The 14,725-nt window shown below is 55.6% G+C and overlaps 1 protein-coding gene across 1 annotated transcript; it reads left to right on the top strand.

Annotated features, from left to right (window-relative positions):
• The first annotated feature begins 225 nt into the window (after positions 1–225).
• Positions 226–14,647, top strand: RUVBL2 (RuvB like AAA ATPase 2). Its single transcript, XM_082437423.1, has 15 exons — positions 226–556; positions 3,525–3,579; positions 5,147–5,202; positions 5,516–5,657; positions 7,501–7,630; positions 7,781–7,847; positions 9,338–9,444; positions 9,530–9,623; positions 10,018–10,141; positions 10,478–10,572; positions 10,669–10,787; positions 13,302–13,421; positions 13,813–13,942; positions 14,309–14,423; positions 14,537–14,647. The coding sequence occupies exons 1-15, from the start codon at positions 545–547 to the stop codon at positions 14,560–14,562; spliced, it is 1,392 nt and encodes a 463-aa protein (XP_082293549.1). The 5' UTR covers positions 226–544; the 3' UTR covers positions 14,563–14,647.
• Positions 14,648–14,725: the final 78 nt, after the last annotated feature.

The following is a 14,725-nucleotide window of genomic DNA, read 5'->3' as shown; positions in this document are numbered from 1 at the left end:
TTGCGGCCACCAGAAGGCGGTGCCCGCCCCCCGGCCAGCGCCATTGGTCTGCGCCCGGGGGCGGGGCTCCCGCGTCTCTCATTGGTGGACAGTGCAGGGTTCGCTCAGCCCCGCCACCGCCTTGGCTGCTGGTGCGAGCTCCAGTGGGCGGGGCTTGTCGCTGCGCTAGCTGATTGGCCTTCAGCTCTGTCAATCCGAAGCTAGGGGCCCCAAAATTGGCGGGGGAGGGAAGACGGTGGATAAGGAGGAAAGGAAGCGTGGGGGACGTGTGGTTGCCCGAAGAAGTGTTAAGAATTTTGCAATCGGCCTTAGTAAGGAGGCCTGGGTAAAAGGAGGAGGAGCCACGAGGCGTGGGGAATCGACTCAGCAGTTCTGGGAACTCATCTTCCAGAGCAGCCTGGATGGGCGGGGCCTGAAAAGTGACGCCGCGCCCACCAGGAGAACCACCGAGATTTTTGGAGGACCTGGCAGTCTAGAGGGGCCAGAAAGCCTCGTTCCTAGCGCGTTTCCGTTTCCGCTAGGATATTGGCGGTTGGTGAGCATCATGGCAACCGTGGTGAGTGTCGGCGTGTTGAGGGCTGAGGAGTCTCAAGGAGGAGGGGGCTGGACGGGGACTCTTGGATCTTAGCGCAGAGGAGGCTGGGGGCCTGGACTCCTGGTTCTGAGGAAGGAGGGAGCTGGGGGCCTGGGCTTCTGGATCTGAGGGAGGAAAAAAGAAGGGACTAGGATACCGGCATCCTGGGTTCAAGTGAATATTTACGGTCTCAGTGGTCAAATCTGACTCCATCATCTTATAGGAACTCCAACTTCCAATCCTCTGGGCGCAACTAGTGGCCAATTCTCCAGTCCTTTGCCTTAAAGTCTGATGAGGGTTGTAGTGTCTTGGGCTCTAAGCCATCCAGCAGTCTTGGGTTGTTGATGGTGTGAATAGTACCTGAGTACAAGGAAGAAACACAGGCGGGGACCTGCCCTCTGCGCTTCAGGTCGTGGATTTGCTTATTGAGTCTTGAGCCAAAAGAGAGAGTGTTGAGAACTCAGAGGGTGTCAGTAGAGAGCGGAAAGGGCCGGGGGCACAGAGGCTTAGGAACTTGTCATGGGGTTGTTTTAACCATTTTCATATTCCCAGCATTTCATCAGGGCATGCCCAGCGTGGATGCTCAATAAGTTATCACTTGCACTGGGCCAGGCACCAAGTACTTTTCTGAGAAACGTCTGAATGAAGAAGGGATGTAGCCTTGGCTTGGGGGTTGGACGTGGCTTCCAGATGCCTCGGTTCCCATGGTGACCTCAGTCAAGATGGGGCTAGGGTCGGGATGAGAGTTAACTGGTGCCTGAGGGGCGACATGTGAGTCTGTTTCTGTTGTCATGGCAAAGGGGGTGGATGGGGAAGCGGAAGAGGAAAGGGCAGTGGCCACACTCCTGAGACCCAGTTTGCATGGGTGTGGATGAAGTATTGGGAGTATGAGGGGATGGTAGGAGCTGAGTTTTGTTTCCATGGGATCAGCAGGCAGCGGGGGGTAGGAGAGGCTTATGGTGAAAGGAAAGGTTTTGTAGGAGGCAGGTCTGTATGTTGGGATTGCTGAGGGTTGGGATTCCTGGACCAATGTCTATCTTTTGTCTCGAGTAGAGTCTGATAGGCTGTATAGGGGTGGGTGAGAGTATGTTCTCAATCTTCTGATAGCGGTTTGGGGGCAGTGAGCAACCTCCTGTGAGGAAGAGTAAGTGGGAGAGGTCACAAACTGCAAGGGAGGAGGCTTGTGACTACGTGGTGGTCAGGAAGTCTGAACTCTTGGTTCCAGAGAGAGGAGGGTTTTCCTTGGGTTGGATGCCTGCATCTCCTCTCATTCTGGTTAGGAGACCTGTGAGGAGGAGGAGGGTTGGGGGCAGGTGGTCAAGGAGCTGGGTCAGCGTGCTGCCTTCTTAGGCCTCCCTTTCTTTATTCACCCCAGGCAACCTCTAATCTACTTTGTGTCTCTAGATTTATCTATTCTGGACATTTCATATAAACGGAATCATACGACATGTGACCTTTTGTGTCTGGCTTCTTTCACTCAGCATAATGTTTTCAAGGTTCATCCATGTTGTAGCGTGGATCAGAACTTCATCCCTTTTTTAAAAAAATATTATTTACTTATTTATATAAATTTATTTATTTATTTTTGGCTGCGTTGGGTCTTTTTTTTTTTTTTAAGAATTGTATGCTGCGTTGGGTCTTCATTGCTGTGCGTGGGCTTTCTTTAGTTGCGGTGAGCGGGGGCTACTCTTCCTTGTGGTGCGCGGGCTTCTCGTTGCGGTGGCTTCTCTTGTTGCGGAGCACGGACTCTAGGCGCACGGGCTTCAGTAGTTGTGGCATGCGGGCTCGGTAGTTGTGGCTCGTGGGCTCTAGAGCACAGGCTCAGTAGTTGTGGCGCACAGGCTTAGTTGCTCCGTGACATGTGGGATCTTCCTGGACCAGGGCTTGAACCCATGTCTCCTGCATTGGCAGGTGGATTCTTAACCACTGCGCCACCGGGGAAGTCCTTTCATCCCTTTTTATGGCTGAATAATATTCCGTTTTATGGCCACCCCATATTTTGTTTATCTATCCGTTGATGGATGTTTTGGGTTTTTTCCACCTCTTGGTTATACATAACACTGCCATGAATATCTGAGTGGATCTCCATTCGGTTCTTGAATTGTCCCAGGCGGTGTTTACTCATCTCTCTCCCCCACGTGAGAAGGGATAATGTCTGACTTTGCTCTTTGGAAAGCTGGGGACACAGGAGACCTCAGTACCTGCTTGTTGAGTGAGCTCAGCACTTCAGGGCGTCATTCATTCAAACTCCAAACATTGAGCCCCAAGGGAGACCAGTGAGATGTGGGCTGTGCCCTTCATGGGACTCACATCCATTGGGGCCAAGAACATTGATCCAACAGTCTACCTTGTGAGTGTGAGATCAGACTCCCAAAAGAGGCCATTCCTTCTGTCTGGTCATCCAGAGACCCTAAAATTAGCCGGGCAGGGGCTGCTGCATTAAGAGGGCCTCCCTTAATGAGTGACGCTTGATCTGATTCAGTGAGGGGGGTGGGGAGAGCAGGCCAGACCAGGGACCTGCACATGCAAAGGCCTAGTGACAGAGAGCTGGGGCAGCGAGGCGCAAGGGGGGCTGGGAGATCAGCGGGGGCCAGAACACATCCAAGTTAATGCCCACTCTGCATCTGTCCTCGCAGCTCTGGGGGACGGGGAGGACTTCTTCCTTCAGCAAATAATTCCTGGGCATCAAACATGGGCCCAGCCCTGGGGACGGGGCTGTGAATGAGACAGACACAGTCCTTGGCTTCCTGGGACTGACAGCGTAACGGGGTCAACCCACCAGCCCTAGTGGGTGACAACTGAGGAGGATCTGGTGTTTGGGACGCCAGCCCCCCTGTGGGGAAGAGTGGAAAGGACTGTCTTGTGGGAGGCGGGCAGGAGGGACAGAGGAGGGCTTGTTGAAAGCTGGGACCGCAAAGGCTCTTACTGATGCGTTTTCCTCCAACCCCAGACAGCCACAACCAAGGTCCCAGAGATCCGCGACGTGACGAGGATTGAGCGTATCGGTGAGTGAGCGTGGATCAGGAATAGGACCTAGCCCCTGCCTGCCCCCTGTACCCCTGACAGAGCCAACTTACCCAGGACCCCCGAGAGGGAGTCGGCCTGCACACCATCCCACCATCCCCCGTCCCCCCTATCTAAGGAGGGAGGATCCTGAGTTCCAGAGCAGGTCAGATGGCTGGGGGCCGGGGTGGGGTGGACCATGCCAGGCCTCAACCCCAGACGCTACTGCTGCTGGCTTGGCTTCCCTGGCGGGGCTCCCGGATGCCCCAGCGTCCTGCTTGGAAATCGTGAAAGTGGATATTTGCTGAGTGCTGACTGGAGTTGGCCCTGCACTGACTGTCCCAAACCCCCAGCACTCGCATCATCTCTGTGAGGGCGGGGACCTGGTCTGTCTCCGTCCTAGCGGTGTGCCCAGCACAGGCCCTGGCAGACCAGACGCTCCACAGATAACCATTGAATATGAGTTTGCATCCCTTGAATCCTTACAGTAGCCCCACAAGGCGCCTCTTGTGACTGTCATCTCATTTTTAGCTGAGGTGACCAAGACTCAGAGCAGTCAAGCCCCTGGTCCCAGCTCACCCGGGACCAGGAAGTTGGGGTGTAGTGGCAACAGCAGGGTGCAGCCTTTGCAAAGAGCCTTACTTGCAAGGAGGAGACTACACTTATTTGTCCACATTCATTCATTCAGAGCTTCCAGAAGAGGCAGTAAAGGGCTCCTGCCTATGAACCTGGGTTCTGGAAGCATGCTGCTGGGTGCCACTTCTGAGCCACGTAGTGAGGGGCTAGTTGCTCTCTGTGCCTCAGTTTCCTTACCTGCAAAACGGTGGGAGAGTAGTTCACCTCCTCGGTTGACATAAGATACAATAAGGTAAAGCACTTAGCTATCAAGGGCCAGCCCTGCTGGGAGCTGAGGACCCAGGAGACTCTAGCTGCACCCAATCCCTGCCCTCGGCATGCCTACAGTCCAGCACAGGGGTTGACACATCTTTCCTTAAAGTGCCAGATAGTAAATCTTCTCTGTTGAAAGTAATCAATTCTGCTGCAGCAGTGCGAGAGCACCCCCAGATGGTATGTGAGCGAGTGGACATGGCTGTGTGCCAATAAAACTTTATTTATAAAAACAAGTGCCCACCCACAGGCTGTAGTTTGCCCAGCCCTGGTCTAGTGTAAAGCATTGGAATCCTGCGTCTTCACCTCTCACTGGCCGTGTGGTCTTGGGCAAGGGACCTAACCTCTCTGAACTCCTCCCCGCCTCCATGTCAATGAGAGCCTGGGGGCAATTATTGAGCCCTGGCCATGATCCAGGGTGATAATAGCTGAGACTCTTGTTCTCAGAGTTACATGGAATGAGATTAGAACCTGGGAGGTCACTCAGGCCACCATGTAGCCTAAGAGCCACTCTTATTTACTGAGCATTTACCATGTCCGGCCATCCTCCCAGTGAGGTGGGGAATCGAGGTGCCCCTGTGACCGAGGAGGAAACCAGGGCTCAGCGGGGAAGTCCCTCAGGCCACACATCGACACGAGCTGGCTGGTAACCGTGTCTTCTGGTTCTTTCCCCGCACACAGGCGCTCACTCCCATATCCGGGGGCTGGGGCTAGACGATGCCTTGGAGCCACGGCAGGTAGAGCCCAGGGGGCCGGGGTGGGAAGGCTGCTCCATGGGGGCCTCGGGCAGAGGGGACCCAGGGCTGTGGGGAGTATGGGGACTGCGTTATGATCTTCCAGACCTTTGTCTGCGCTGTATTTATAAAATTCAGCCGCATGTGCAGTTTTATCGTTCTTTAAAAAATGGGGGTGGAAAAGGCTTTTTTGGCTTTTTTTCTGAAGTCCCAGCCAACAATGTCCTGTTTGATCTCATCAGCCTGGAGGTGGTAGAAATGCAGTAGTAGCCCAGTAGGAAGTCACCTTGTGTGCTCTGTCACCTCCCACCCCCAGGCTTCCCAGGGCATGGTGGGCCAGCTGGCGGCCCGGAGGGCAGCTGGCGTGGTGCTGGAGATGATCCGGGAAGGGAAGATCGCCGGCCGGGCAGTCCTCATCGCCGGCCAGCCGGGTACTGGGAAGACGGCCATCGCCATGGGTAAGACACCTCTCAGGGCAGGATCTCTTCTGGCCTTGCCAGATGATCCCTCCCGTGTAAGTCAGGGTCAGGTTCAGCCATGTTTAACAGACAGCCCAAAATGGCAGTGGCTTAAACACTATGGGTTTATTCTCTCCCATAGAAGAACCTGAGTGTAGGCCAATTCAGCCTTGTTGAACAGTGAAGGCTCCTACCTTCCTGCCTCCACATCACTTGCTTCCATGTCAGGGTCACCTCATGTTGCAAGAAGATGGCCTACGCTCCAGCCATCCCACCCATACTCCATATGGGAAGAAGGAGATAGAGGAATTGCAATGAGGGTGTACCTCCTAGAGGTAGCTCCCTTTAAGCAGCTGTCTTGGGACTCCCACACACTCTTGCTTATATTTTATTGACTAGAGCTTAATGGCTATACTCTGCTGCACAAGAATGAGACATTAAAACTTATTTTAATATTTTAATTGGGATCACTGCTACCCTAAGAAAATGGGGGATCTGGAATGAAGGAAGATGGGAAAGGTGGGCATTGCATAGACAGCCAGCAGTCTCTTTTGCAATGCATAGTGATTTAAGATCTTTTTACTCACAACTGTCCCTCATCCTTGTTGAGCTCCTATTCATCCTTCAAAACCCTACCCAGGCATCTTTTCCTCATTGAAGCTTTCCTGGACTCTCCTCTCTTCCCACTCATTCCCACCTTTGTGCCTTGACTGTGGGGCCAGGCAGTGAGAATCAAGGTAACAGCTAGGTCTGCAGTTAAGATAAAGTAGCACTCATTCGGGTACCCTGGTGTGCCAGGCCCTGGACCAGACACTGCGGACATTAAGATGATTAAGACCAAAGTCCTGACTTTAAGAAGCTTCCGGCCTGGAGGAAGTGTTCGTGGACACGGTCCCGTCCAGGGTGATGAACAGAGGAGGCTTCTACCTCCGATGAGGGGTGGTGGGGAGAGAAAACGGGGTGGTGGTTGTCAGGAGAGACTTCCCAGGTGAGTCAGTGCCTGAACTAAGACTTGTAGGATGTCTGGGAGTCTCCTGGACAGACAGTAGGGAGCAGGACACCCAGGCACAGAGTGTGACACACATCTGTAAAGGGGACCAAGGAGAGTTCCCAACTCACACTGGTCAGGAGGGTTCGGTAACTTCCTGTCCAGGAGACTTGGCTCAGAGCTGGGCAGAGCCCTCAGGAAGGGGAGCTGGCAGAGGGGCTCAGCGCTTGGAGTGATGGCAGGAATGGCCCCGCTGTCTACCAGCCAGCTCCAGGCCCCAGACCATAGAGGAGACCCATCCCTGTGCTGGTTCCAGACCATGTGGCGGAGTCATGGTTGAGCACCAGTGTATGCCTGCCCGCCCTCGTAATCGCTCCTGTGCAGGGTGCCATCCCGTGCCAGTGCTTGTCATGTTATCGGTCCCATTACACAGAGGGGCAAACCGGCTTGGGGAGCAGACTTCTCAAGGTCACCCGGTGCTAAGCACCGAAGCCGGGATTCGAACCTACGCAGTCTGACTCTCTTACCTTCAATATCAGCCCCTTGCCTCTACCCCTGCTCATCACCCCCAAGCCCTGAGGCTAAACAGCTCTTAGAGGTTGGGAGGCAGGCTTGGCAAGTTATAGAGTCGTAAGGTTCGCCCTCTGGGCAGCGCAGGGTTCTGATCCAGGGCCTGCCCACGCGGCCCTCTGTCCCCTGCCTTCTCTGCGTCGCCCTGTCTGCCGCTCAGCACCCTGCCCTTCTCCTGCTCTCCTGCCTGAGGAGAGAGAAGAGCTGGTTTGCCACAGAGCGGGTGTTGGGGACCTGGTGCCAGGTCCGCCCCCACCTACCCAGGCTGCCTCCCCTCCTTCCCAGGCATGGCACAGGCCCTGGGCCCTGACACCCCGTTCACAGCCATCGCCGGCAGTGAGATCTTCTCCCTGGAGATGAGCAAAACGGAGGCGCTGACACAGGCTTTCCGGCGCTCCATCGGTGTGCGCATCAAGTAAGCAGGGGGTGGTGCCAGCTCCCAGCGGCCTTGGGACATCCCCCCCTGGCCCTGGCCAGCTTATCCTGCACCCAAGGGCTCACAGGAGTTGGCAATTCCTGAGGGCCCAGGCCTCGGGCTCTCTCCTTAGATCTGTTCTCTGCCCAGGGAGGAGACCGAGATCATCGAAGGGGAGGTGGTGGAGATCCAGATTGATCGGCCAGCAACAGGGACGGTGAGTCTGCTCCCAAGTCTAGGCTACGCCCAGGGCTGGAGGGTGGGGGTCCACCTGCACTTTTAACACCTGTAAACAGCCTCCTAAATTAGTCTCATCTATTGCAATTAAATTTTGAATTTTAAAAACATGGTAGGAGAATCTTTAAATATAGGGAAAGCTATTCCCCAGATAGTTCTTTAAATTAGATTTTGATTACAGAAGAAATCTGTGGATACATCCTCCCTTTAAAAATGAACAAGCAGGGCTTCCCTGGTGGCGCAGTGGTTGAGAATCTGCCTGCCAATGCAGGGGACCACGGGTTCGAGCCCTGGTCTGGGAAGATCCCACATGCCATGGAGCAACTGGGCCCGTGAGCCACAATTACTGAGCCTGCGCGTCTGGAGCCTGTGCTCCGCAACAAGAGAGGCCGCGATCGTGAGAGGCCCGCGCACCGCGATGAAGAGTGGCCCCCGCTTGCCACAACTAGAGAAAGCCCTCGCACAGAAACGAAGACCCAACACAGCCATAAATAAATAAATTAAAAAAAAAAAAAATGAACAAGCAAAACTCCCTTTAACTCCCTCCCCAATCCCAGTTCTTTTATGCTGCCGCCTGTCCCTACAAAGGGAGCACCTCATTGTGGAAACAATTCCAGGACACAGGAGAGACTCCAATGTGCTGGGAAAAGCCCGGACTTGGCGACTGTTCATCTTGTGAGGAGGGGCGTGGCATTTTGTTTTCTTAGCTTATCTCGTGGGGAGGGGCGTGGCATTTTTTGTTTTCTTAGTTGTGTTTAGCTGAGTTCTTCTGGGTTTGTGATCGACAAAAACTGCCTTTCATTTGGGTATAAAAAAGGAGTGTTAACAGTGGGACCCCTTTGGCCATTCTGTGAGACCTCAGGTCCCTGTTGTTTTTATAGATTTTGTCTTTTAGGTTTTTGTTTGTTTCTTTACTGGATTTTTTTTTTTTTTTTTTTTTTAAATTATTTATTTATTTATCTATTTTTGGCTGCGTTGGGTCTTCGTTTCTGTGCGAGGGCTTTCTCTAGTTGCGGCAAGTGGGGGCCACTCTTCATCGCGGTGCGCGGGCCTCTCACTATCGCGGCCTCTCGTTGCGGAGCACAGGCTCCAGATGCGCAGGCTCAGTAATTGTGGCTCACGGGCCTAGTTGCTCCGTGGCATGTGGGATCTTCCCAGACCAGGGCTCGAACCCGTGTCGCCTGCATTGGCAGGCAGATTCTCAACCACTGCGCCACCAGGGAAGCCCCTACTGGATTTTTAATAATAGCTTTATTAATGTGCAGTTGACAGCCAATAAGCCGCGCACTTGAAGGTTTACAGGATGTTAGGCTTTGACACACATGCACCCAGGAAGCTGTCACCGCAGTTGTGACAGTGGATATCTTCGTCAAGCCCCCAAAGCTGCCCCATGTCATGCTTGTTCTGAAGCTGTGTTAGGGAGACATCGGGCCCGTCTCTGAGCCCCTTGCCTGGCATGTCACCCCTCAGGGCTCCAAGGTGGGCAAGCTGACCCTCAAGACCACAGAGATGGAAACCATATACGACCTGGGCACTAAGATGATCGAGTCCCTGACCAAGGACAAAGTCCAGGCTGGGTGAGCAGTGGGGGCCGCACCAGGTGGTCAGGGTAGGGGAGCTCTGGCCCTTCCTTTCCTCACCCCCGCCCTCCATCCCCTGCAGGGATGTGATCACCATCGACAAGGCCACGGGCAAGATCTCCAAGCTGGGACGCTCGTTCACACGCGCTCGAGACTATGACGCCATGGGCTCCCAGGTGGGCCAGGGCTCCAGGTCCCCTCCGTCAGGCACCAGGATGTTTCTCTCTCCTCCATCACCCCAGGGCCCACAGGGTCTGGATCCTCCTGTCACCCCAACCCCATGTCCCTGGTACTCCTGGTTCTTCCCTGTACCTCTAGGACAGCTGGGACCCCTCAGCTTGGCACTTGGCGCATGGTTTCCGGGGTCCTCCAGGAACCCCCATATCCTTCAGTGCTGTTGACTGCCCTGGTCTTGACTACCTCTTGGGCCTGGGGTTCCTGGGTAACCCCCATCTGGATTCTTAGTTCCATTCCAGGGAGCCCCAGTCTCCCCCAGACGGCCCCTTGGGCCCCCCCACTTCATGCTCTTTTCTGCCCTTGTCCACACTGAACCCCACCCCGGCCCCATAGACCAAGTTCGTGCAGTGCCCAGACGGGGAGCTCCAGAAACGCAAGGAGGTGGTGCACACGGTGTCCCTGCACGAGATTGATGTCATCAACTCCCGCACCCAGGGCTTCCTAGCCCTCTTCTCAGGTGAGGCCCAGCCGTCGTCGCCCCCCGCCCCGGGGGGCCTGGCAGCTCCCCTCTCCCTCTCCCATCCACCAGTACGGCGCCCCCCGTGACCACGGCTTTTCCCCTCTTCCTCCATCCCTGTTCGCCGACTCCTGTTCTTCTCCGTCTGTGAGTGTGGTTCTTCTCTCCCCCTGTGTTGCCTCTCTGGGACACCTCCGACTCCCTGGCCCTCCCGTCGTGCTGCCACTCCAGGCTTGGTCTCTCTCCCCTCTGTCCCCGGCGTCCCATCCTTCTGCATCTTGGTCCACCCTCCGGCCCTGGATCCCTGTCTTGTCTCTGACACCCCGCCTCCCGCAGGTGACACAGGGGAGATCAAGTCAGAAGTCCGAGAGCAGATCAATGCCAAGGTGGCCGAGTGGCGGGAGGAGGGCAAGGCGGAGATCATCCCCGGCGTGAGTACCAGGACAGGGCCAGGGCAGGGGACGTTGCGGTGGGGGAGAAGAGTGGGCGCAGGAGGTGTGTTTGACATCCGCCCCCCTGACCCCCAGGTGCTGTTTATCGACGAGGTCCACATGCTGGACATAGAGAGCTTCTCCTTCCTCAACCGGGCCCTGGAGAGTGACATGGCGCCTGTCCTCATCATGGCCACCAACCGCGGCATCACCCGGTGAGCCACTGCCGGCCCCTCAGAGGCCCCTGGGGAGAACGGGGACCTCTGGGTGGCGGGAACGGCCACTGGATAATCAGGGCACGTTTGGTGAGCACCTCGTTAGGGAGGGGTGGGCTTGGCTATCCCCGAGCTTTGTGGCCCAGACAAGACAGTGTACTTTCCCCTCAAACAAAAGTAGGTGGCTGGTCAGGGCTGGTGGGCAACTCTCCTCCACAGGGAAGTCCAGGTGCCATGTTCTTTCTGTTTTCTTGGTCCCTTAAGGCTCCAGTTCCCAAACTGTGTGCCAAGGCACCCCAGGGCACTGCAGAGAACACAGGAGTGCTGTGGGATGTGTTTTGGTTTTTTTTTTTGGCTGCACTGGGTCTTCGTTCCTGTGCGCAGGCTTTCTCTAGTTGCGGCGAGTGGGAGCAACTCTTGTTGCAGTGCGCAGGCTTTTCATTATGGTGGCTTCTCTTGTTGCAGAGCATGGGCTCTAGGCGTGCGGGCTCAGTAGTTGTGGAGCCAGGCTCTAGAGCGCAGGCTCAATAGTTGTGGTGCATGGGCTTAGTTGCTCCGCAGCATGTGGGATCTTCCCGGACCAGGGCTCAAACCTGAGTTCCCTGCATTGGCAGGCGGATTCTTAACCACTGCGCCACCAGGGAAGCCCCTGTGGGATGTTTTAAGGTTTTAAGGGATGCACAGTGACATGTTTTGGATGCTGCAGAAAATACTACAATTAAGTTGCTTACACCTAACTGCTTAATAGAAATAAAGGGAACGAAGCTTAGTATTTCTCTTGACCTAAGGATACCATGGAAAAAATCCTGAGACATGAAGGGTACCAGATGCCGTAAAGCTTGGGAACCTCTGCCCTAGGGTGTGCTGTGCCATGTCCTCCCTGCTGGCTCTTCCCCACCTCATCTACGTTTCAAGAGTCCACAGGAAGGTAGAAGGAAGTGGAGGGCAGAGAGCTCGCAAGAGGCTGGGGCCCAAAGGCTGCACCCAGCACGGCCACCTGGACCCATTACCCAGGGCTGCTCAGGTGTGTGGCAGCACCTGGCTGCACGGTAGCCCAGCAACCAGCACCTCCAGGGCAGCAGCCATGTGCCAGCTGCAGTGCAGGGAAGACAGGAGCATGGCTACCGGGGGCAGCAGGCAGGTCGTCCTTGGCTCTGTGCTTGGCCCTTTTCCAGGATGAACTGCTTGGCCCCCTCAAAAGAAGCTCGGGAGGTAATATTGTCTCAGCCCTGCTTTATTATTTTTTTATTTTTTTGGCCATGCATCACAGCTTGCAGGATCTTAGTTCCCCAATCAAGGATCAAACCCGTGCCCCCTGCAATGGAAGCACGGAGTCCTAACCACCCGGACCACCAGGGCATTCCCTCGGCCCCATTTTAAAGCTGGGGACAACAAGGCCTGGTAACTTGCCCAAGGTCACACGTAGAAGGTGGCAGGGCCAGAATTTGGTATCCAGATGACAGGGTTGGATGAGAGTAGCTGAGAGCATGTTTGTAGCAGCTGCAGGTCAGGCTGTGGGAACAGGGGTGTCTCCTGTGAGGGGCAGCAAACGCAGCCACTCCTTTGCAGATTCTGTATTTGTGGATCTGCTTACTCGCTACAGTTGATTTGTAGCCCCCAAATTGGTATCCATCACACTTTGGCGGTCATTCGCAAACGTGTGCAGAGCAGGAAAAAATTGAATCGCCCACGGCAGACAGTCCAGACAAGGGTCAAAGCAGGCAGTGCTGTGCCTCCTAGTTTCAGTTCACAGGCTGTAAATAAGTGTCCTTTTCCTGATCTATTTAGTGCCACATTTGTCACATTGTATGCTTTTTGTTCCTGGTAACTTTGCTGTTTAAAATGGCCCCCAGCTGTCCAGTGTCGCTAAGCACCAGAAGGCAGGGATGTGCCGTACGGAGAAAACACATGTGTTAGATGAGCTTCCTTCAGGCACGAGTTCAAGTGCTACTGGCTATGAGTTCAGCATGAATAAGTCAATAATGTATATTGAATAAGGTGTCTTTAACCTGAAACCAGGCTACCTATTGGTTGATTGCCAAAAATTGTGACCAGAGGCTCACAAGAGCCTAACCCTGTATTTGCTAGTTAAATGTTCGCCTCCACTTTGTAGAATGCAGCTACCATGAATAACGGGAATCTGCTGTTTCCTAGCACCACGTGCCAGGCCTTGTGCTGGGCCAGGTGCAGGCGGGGACGGGACCGGCACAGTTGCTTCCCTTGCGGAGCTCTGTGTCAAGCAGAGGAGTGGGACCTTGATCCGGTAATCCCGGACACAGATATCTAGCGAAAACCAGCTCAGCTCCAGGGGGATTGATGCAGTCAGGGCGTGGCTGCGCCTTCGGGCAGTGACACCAGCCCAGAGCTGAAGGCTGCCGGGTATTTGGTCCGGTGAGCCAGCGAGCGGGCTGCGGCCGAGGGGGTTGGTAGGGGTGGGGTGTTCTGAGTAGAGGGAGTGGAGAGCCAGGTTCTAAGAGCATCACCCTGACAGCCTCCCTTCCCCCTCCTCCCCAGGATCCGGGGCACCAGCTACCAGAGCCCCCACGGCATCCCCATTGACCTGCTGGACCGCCTGCTTATCGTCTCGACCTCTCCCTACAGCGAGAAAGACACAAAGCAGATCCTCCGCATCCGGTGCGGGTGGGGGCCCCCCTGGCCTTCCGGGACAGGTCCAGGCTGCAGGCCTGAGACGCAGGGCTGGTGTCCACCCTGTTTGACACGTGGCAACACTGAGGTCTGAGGGGGAGGTCACTGGGCTGCCAGAAGCAGGACTGGGCTGGGCATCCAAGCAGTGGCCTGTGATCGGGGGGGGCGGGGGCTCTTTGGAGAAGCGAGGGGCTGTACCGGTGACTGACCTTGGGGAAAGAGCCCTGGAAGGGGGAGGCTCAGGAGGCCCAAGGTTTGGGCCCAGCCTGTGCCTCGGTGGCTCTTCTGTGCTTCTGAGGACGTGGACTCCACGTGTACCCCGGGAGGTCCAGCAGCGCCACGGCCCTGGCTGAATGCCCCCTACGCCCCCTGCCCGCAGGTGTGAGGAGGAAGACGTGGAGATGAGTGAGGACGCCTACACGGTGCTGACCCGCATTGGGCTGGAGACCTCGCTGCGCTACGCCATCCAGCTCATCACGGCTGCCAGCCTGGTGTGCCGGAAACGCAAGGTCAGCGGCTGCGTCTGCCCAGGGGTCAGATGAGCGAGTGGAGGACATGCTACTCCCAGGGCTTTCCGTGGGCAGTTGCATTTAGTCCCAGAACCCAAATTTTCAAAGGCAGGGGACTTTGGTCTCTCGGGTTAATTGCTGTGGCTCCCAGCCTGACACACGGGAGGTGCTGAGTAAATATCTATTGGCTGCAAGTTGATGCCATTAAGTCCATTTTACAGGTGAAGAAACTGAGGGGTGGGGAGGTGGGGCCCACAGCCACGAGGTGGCCACGGCAGGATTTGAATCCAGGCGACCTGGCCCCAGAGTCCTCACCCTGACCCGCCTCCTGGGAGGGGCCCCCTGAGGTCTCACGTCCCCTGTCAGGGCACCGAGGTGCAGGTGGATGACATCAAGCGGGTCTACTCGCTCTTCCTGGATGAGTCACGCTCCACGCAGTACATGAAGGAGTACCAGGACGCCTTCCTCTTCAACGAGCTCAGTGAGTGTCCCCCTCCCCGCCTGCCCCAGAGAGGGAGGAGGGAGCCCGGCCTGGAGAGCTCAGGCCCTGCCCTCGGGGCCACACTGACCACGTGGCCTTCCTTCTCCCGACAGAAGGTGAAACCATGGACACCTCCTGAGCTGATATCACCTTCACCCCCGCTTCCCCATTTTCTACCAGAGTTCTGACACTGTGACTTTGTATAAAATGGTTCTGAAACTGGACCTGTTGTGTGTGTTGTGTGTGCGTGTGCGCGTACACAGGCACACACACCCTGAGACCCCAGAAAGACACCCCCAGAG

This window comes from Balaenoptera physalus (genome assembly GCF_965194825.1).
Source record: "Balaenoptera physalus genome assembly, chromosome: 19".
NCBI classification, from domain to species: Eukaryota; Metazoa; Chordata; class Mammalia; order Artiodactyla; family Balaenopteridae; genus Balaenoptera; species Balaenoptera physalus.
Note: the sequence above shows the minus strand (reverse complement) of the source record. Positions and strands in the feature narration are given on the sequence as shown.

What these genes read in the sequence shown, in the direction of transcription:
- RUVBL2 (XM_082437423.1), top strand. An exon ending in ATGACGCCATGGGCTCCCAG is followed by an intron (nt 9,624 to 10,017) that starts GTGGGCCAGGGC and finishes CCGGCCCCATAG; the next exon opens with ACCAAGTTCGTGCAGTGCCC. An exon ending in AAGCAGATCCTCCGCATCCG is followed by an intron (nt 13,422 to 13,812) that starts GTGCGGGTGGGG and finishes CCCTGCCCGCAG; the next exon opens with GTGTGAGGAGGAAGACGTGG.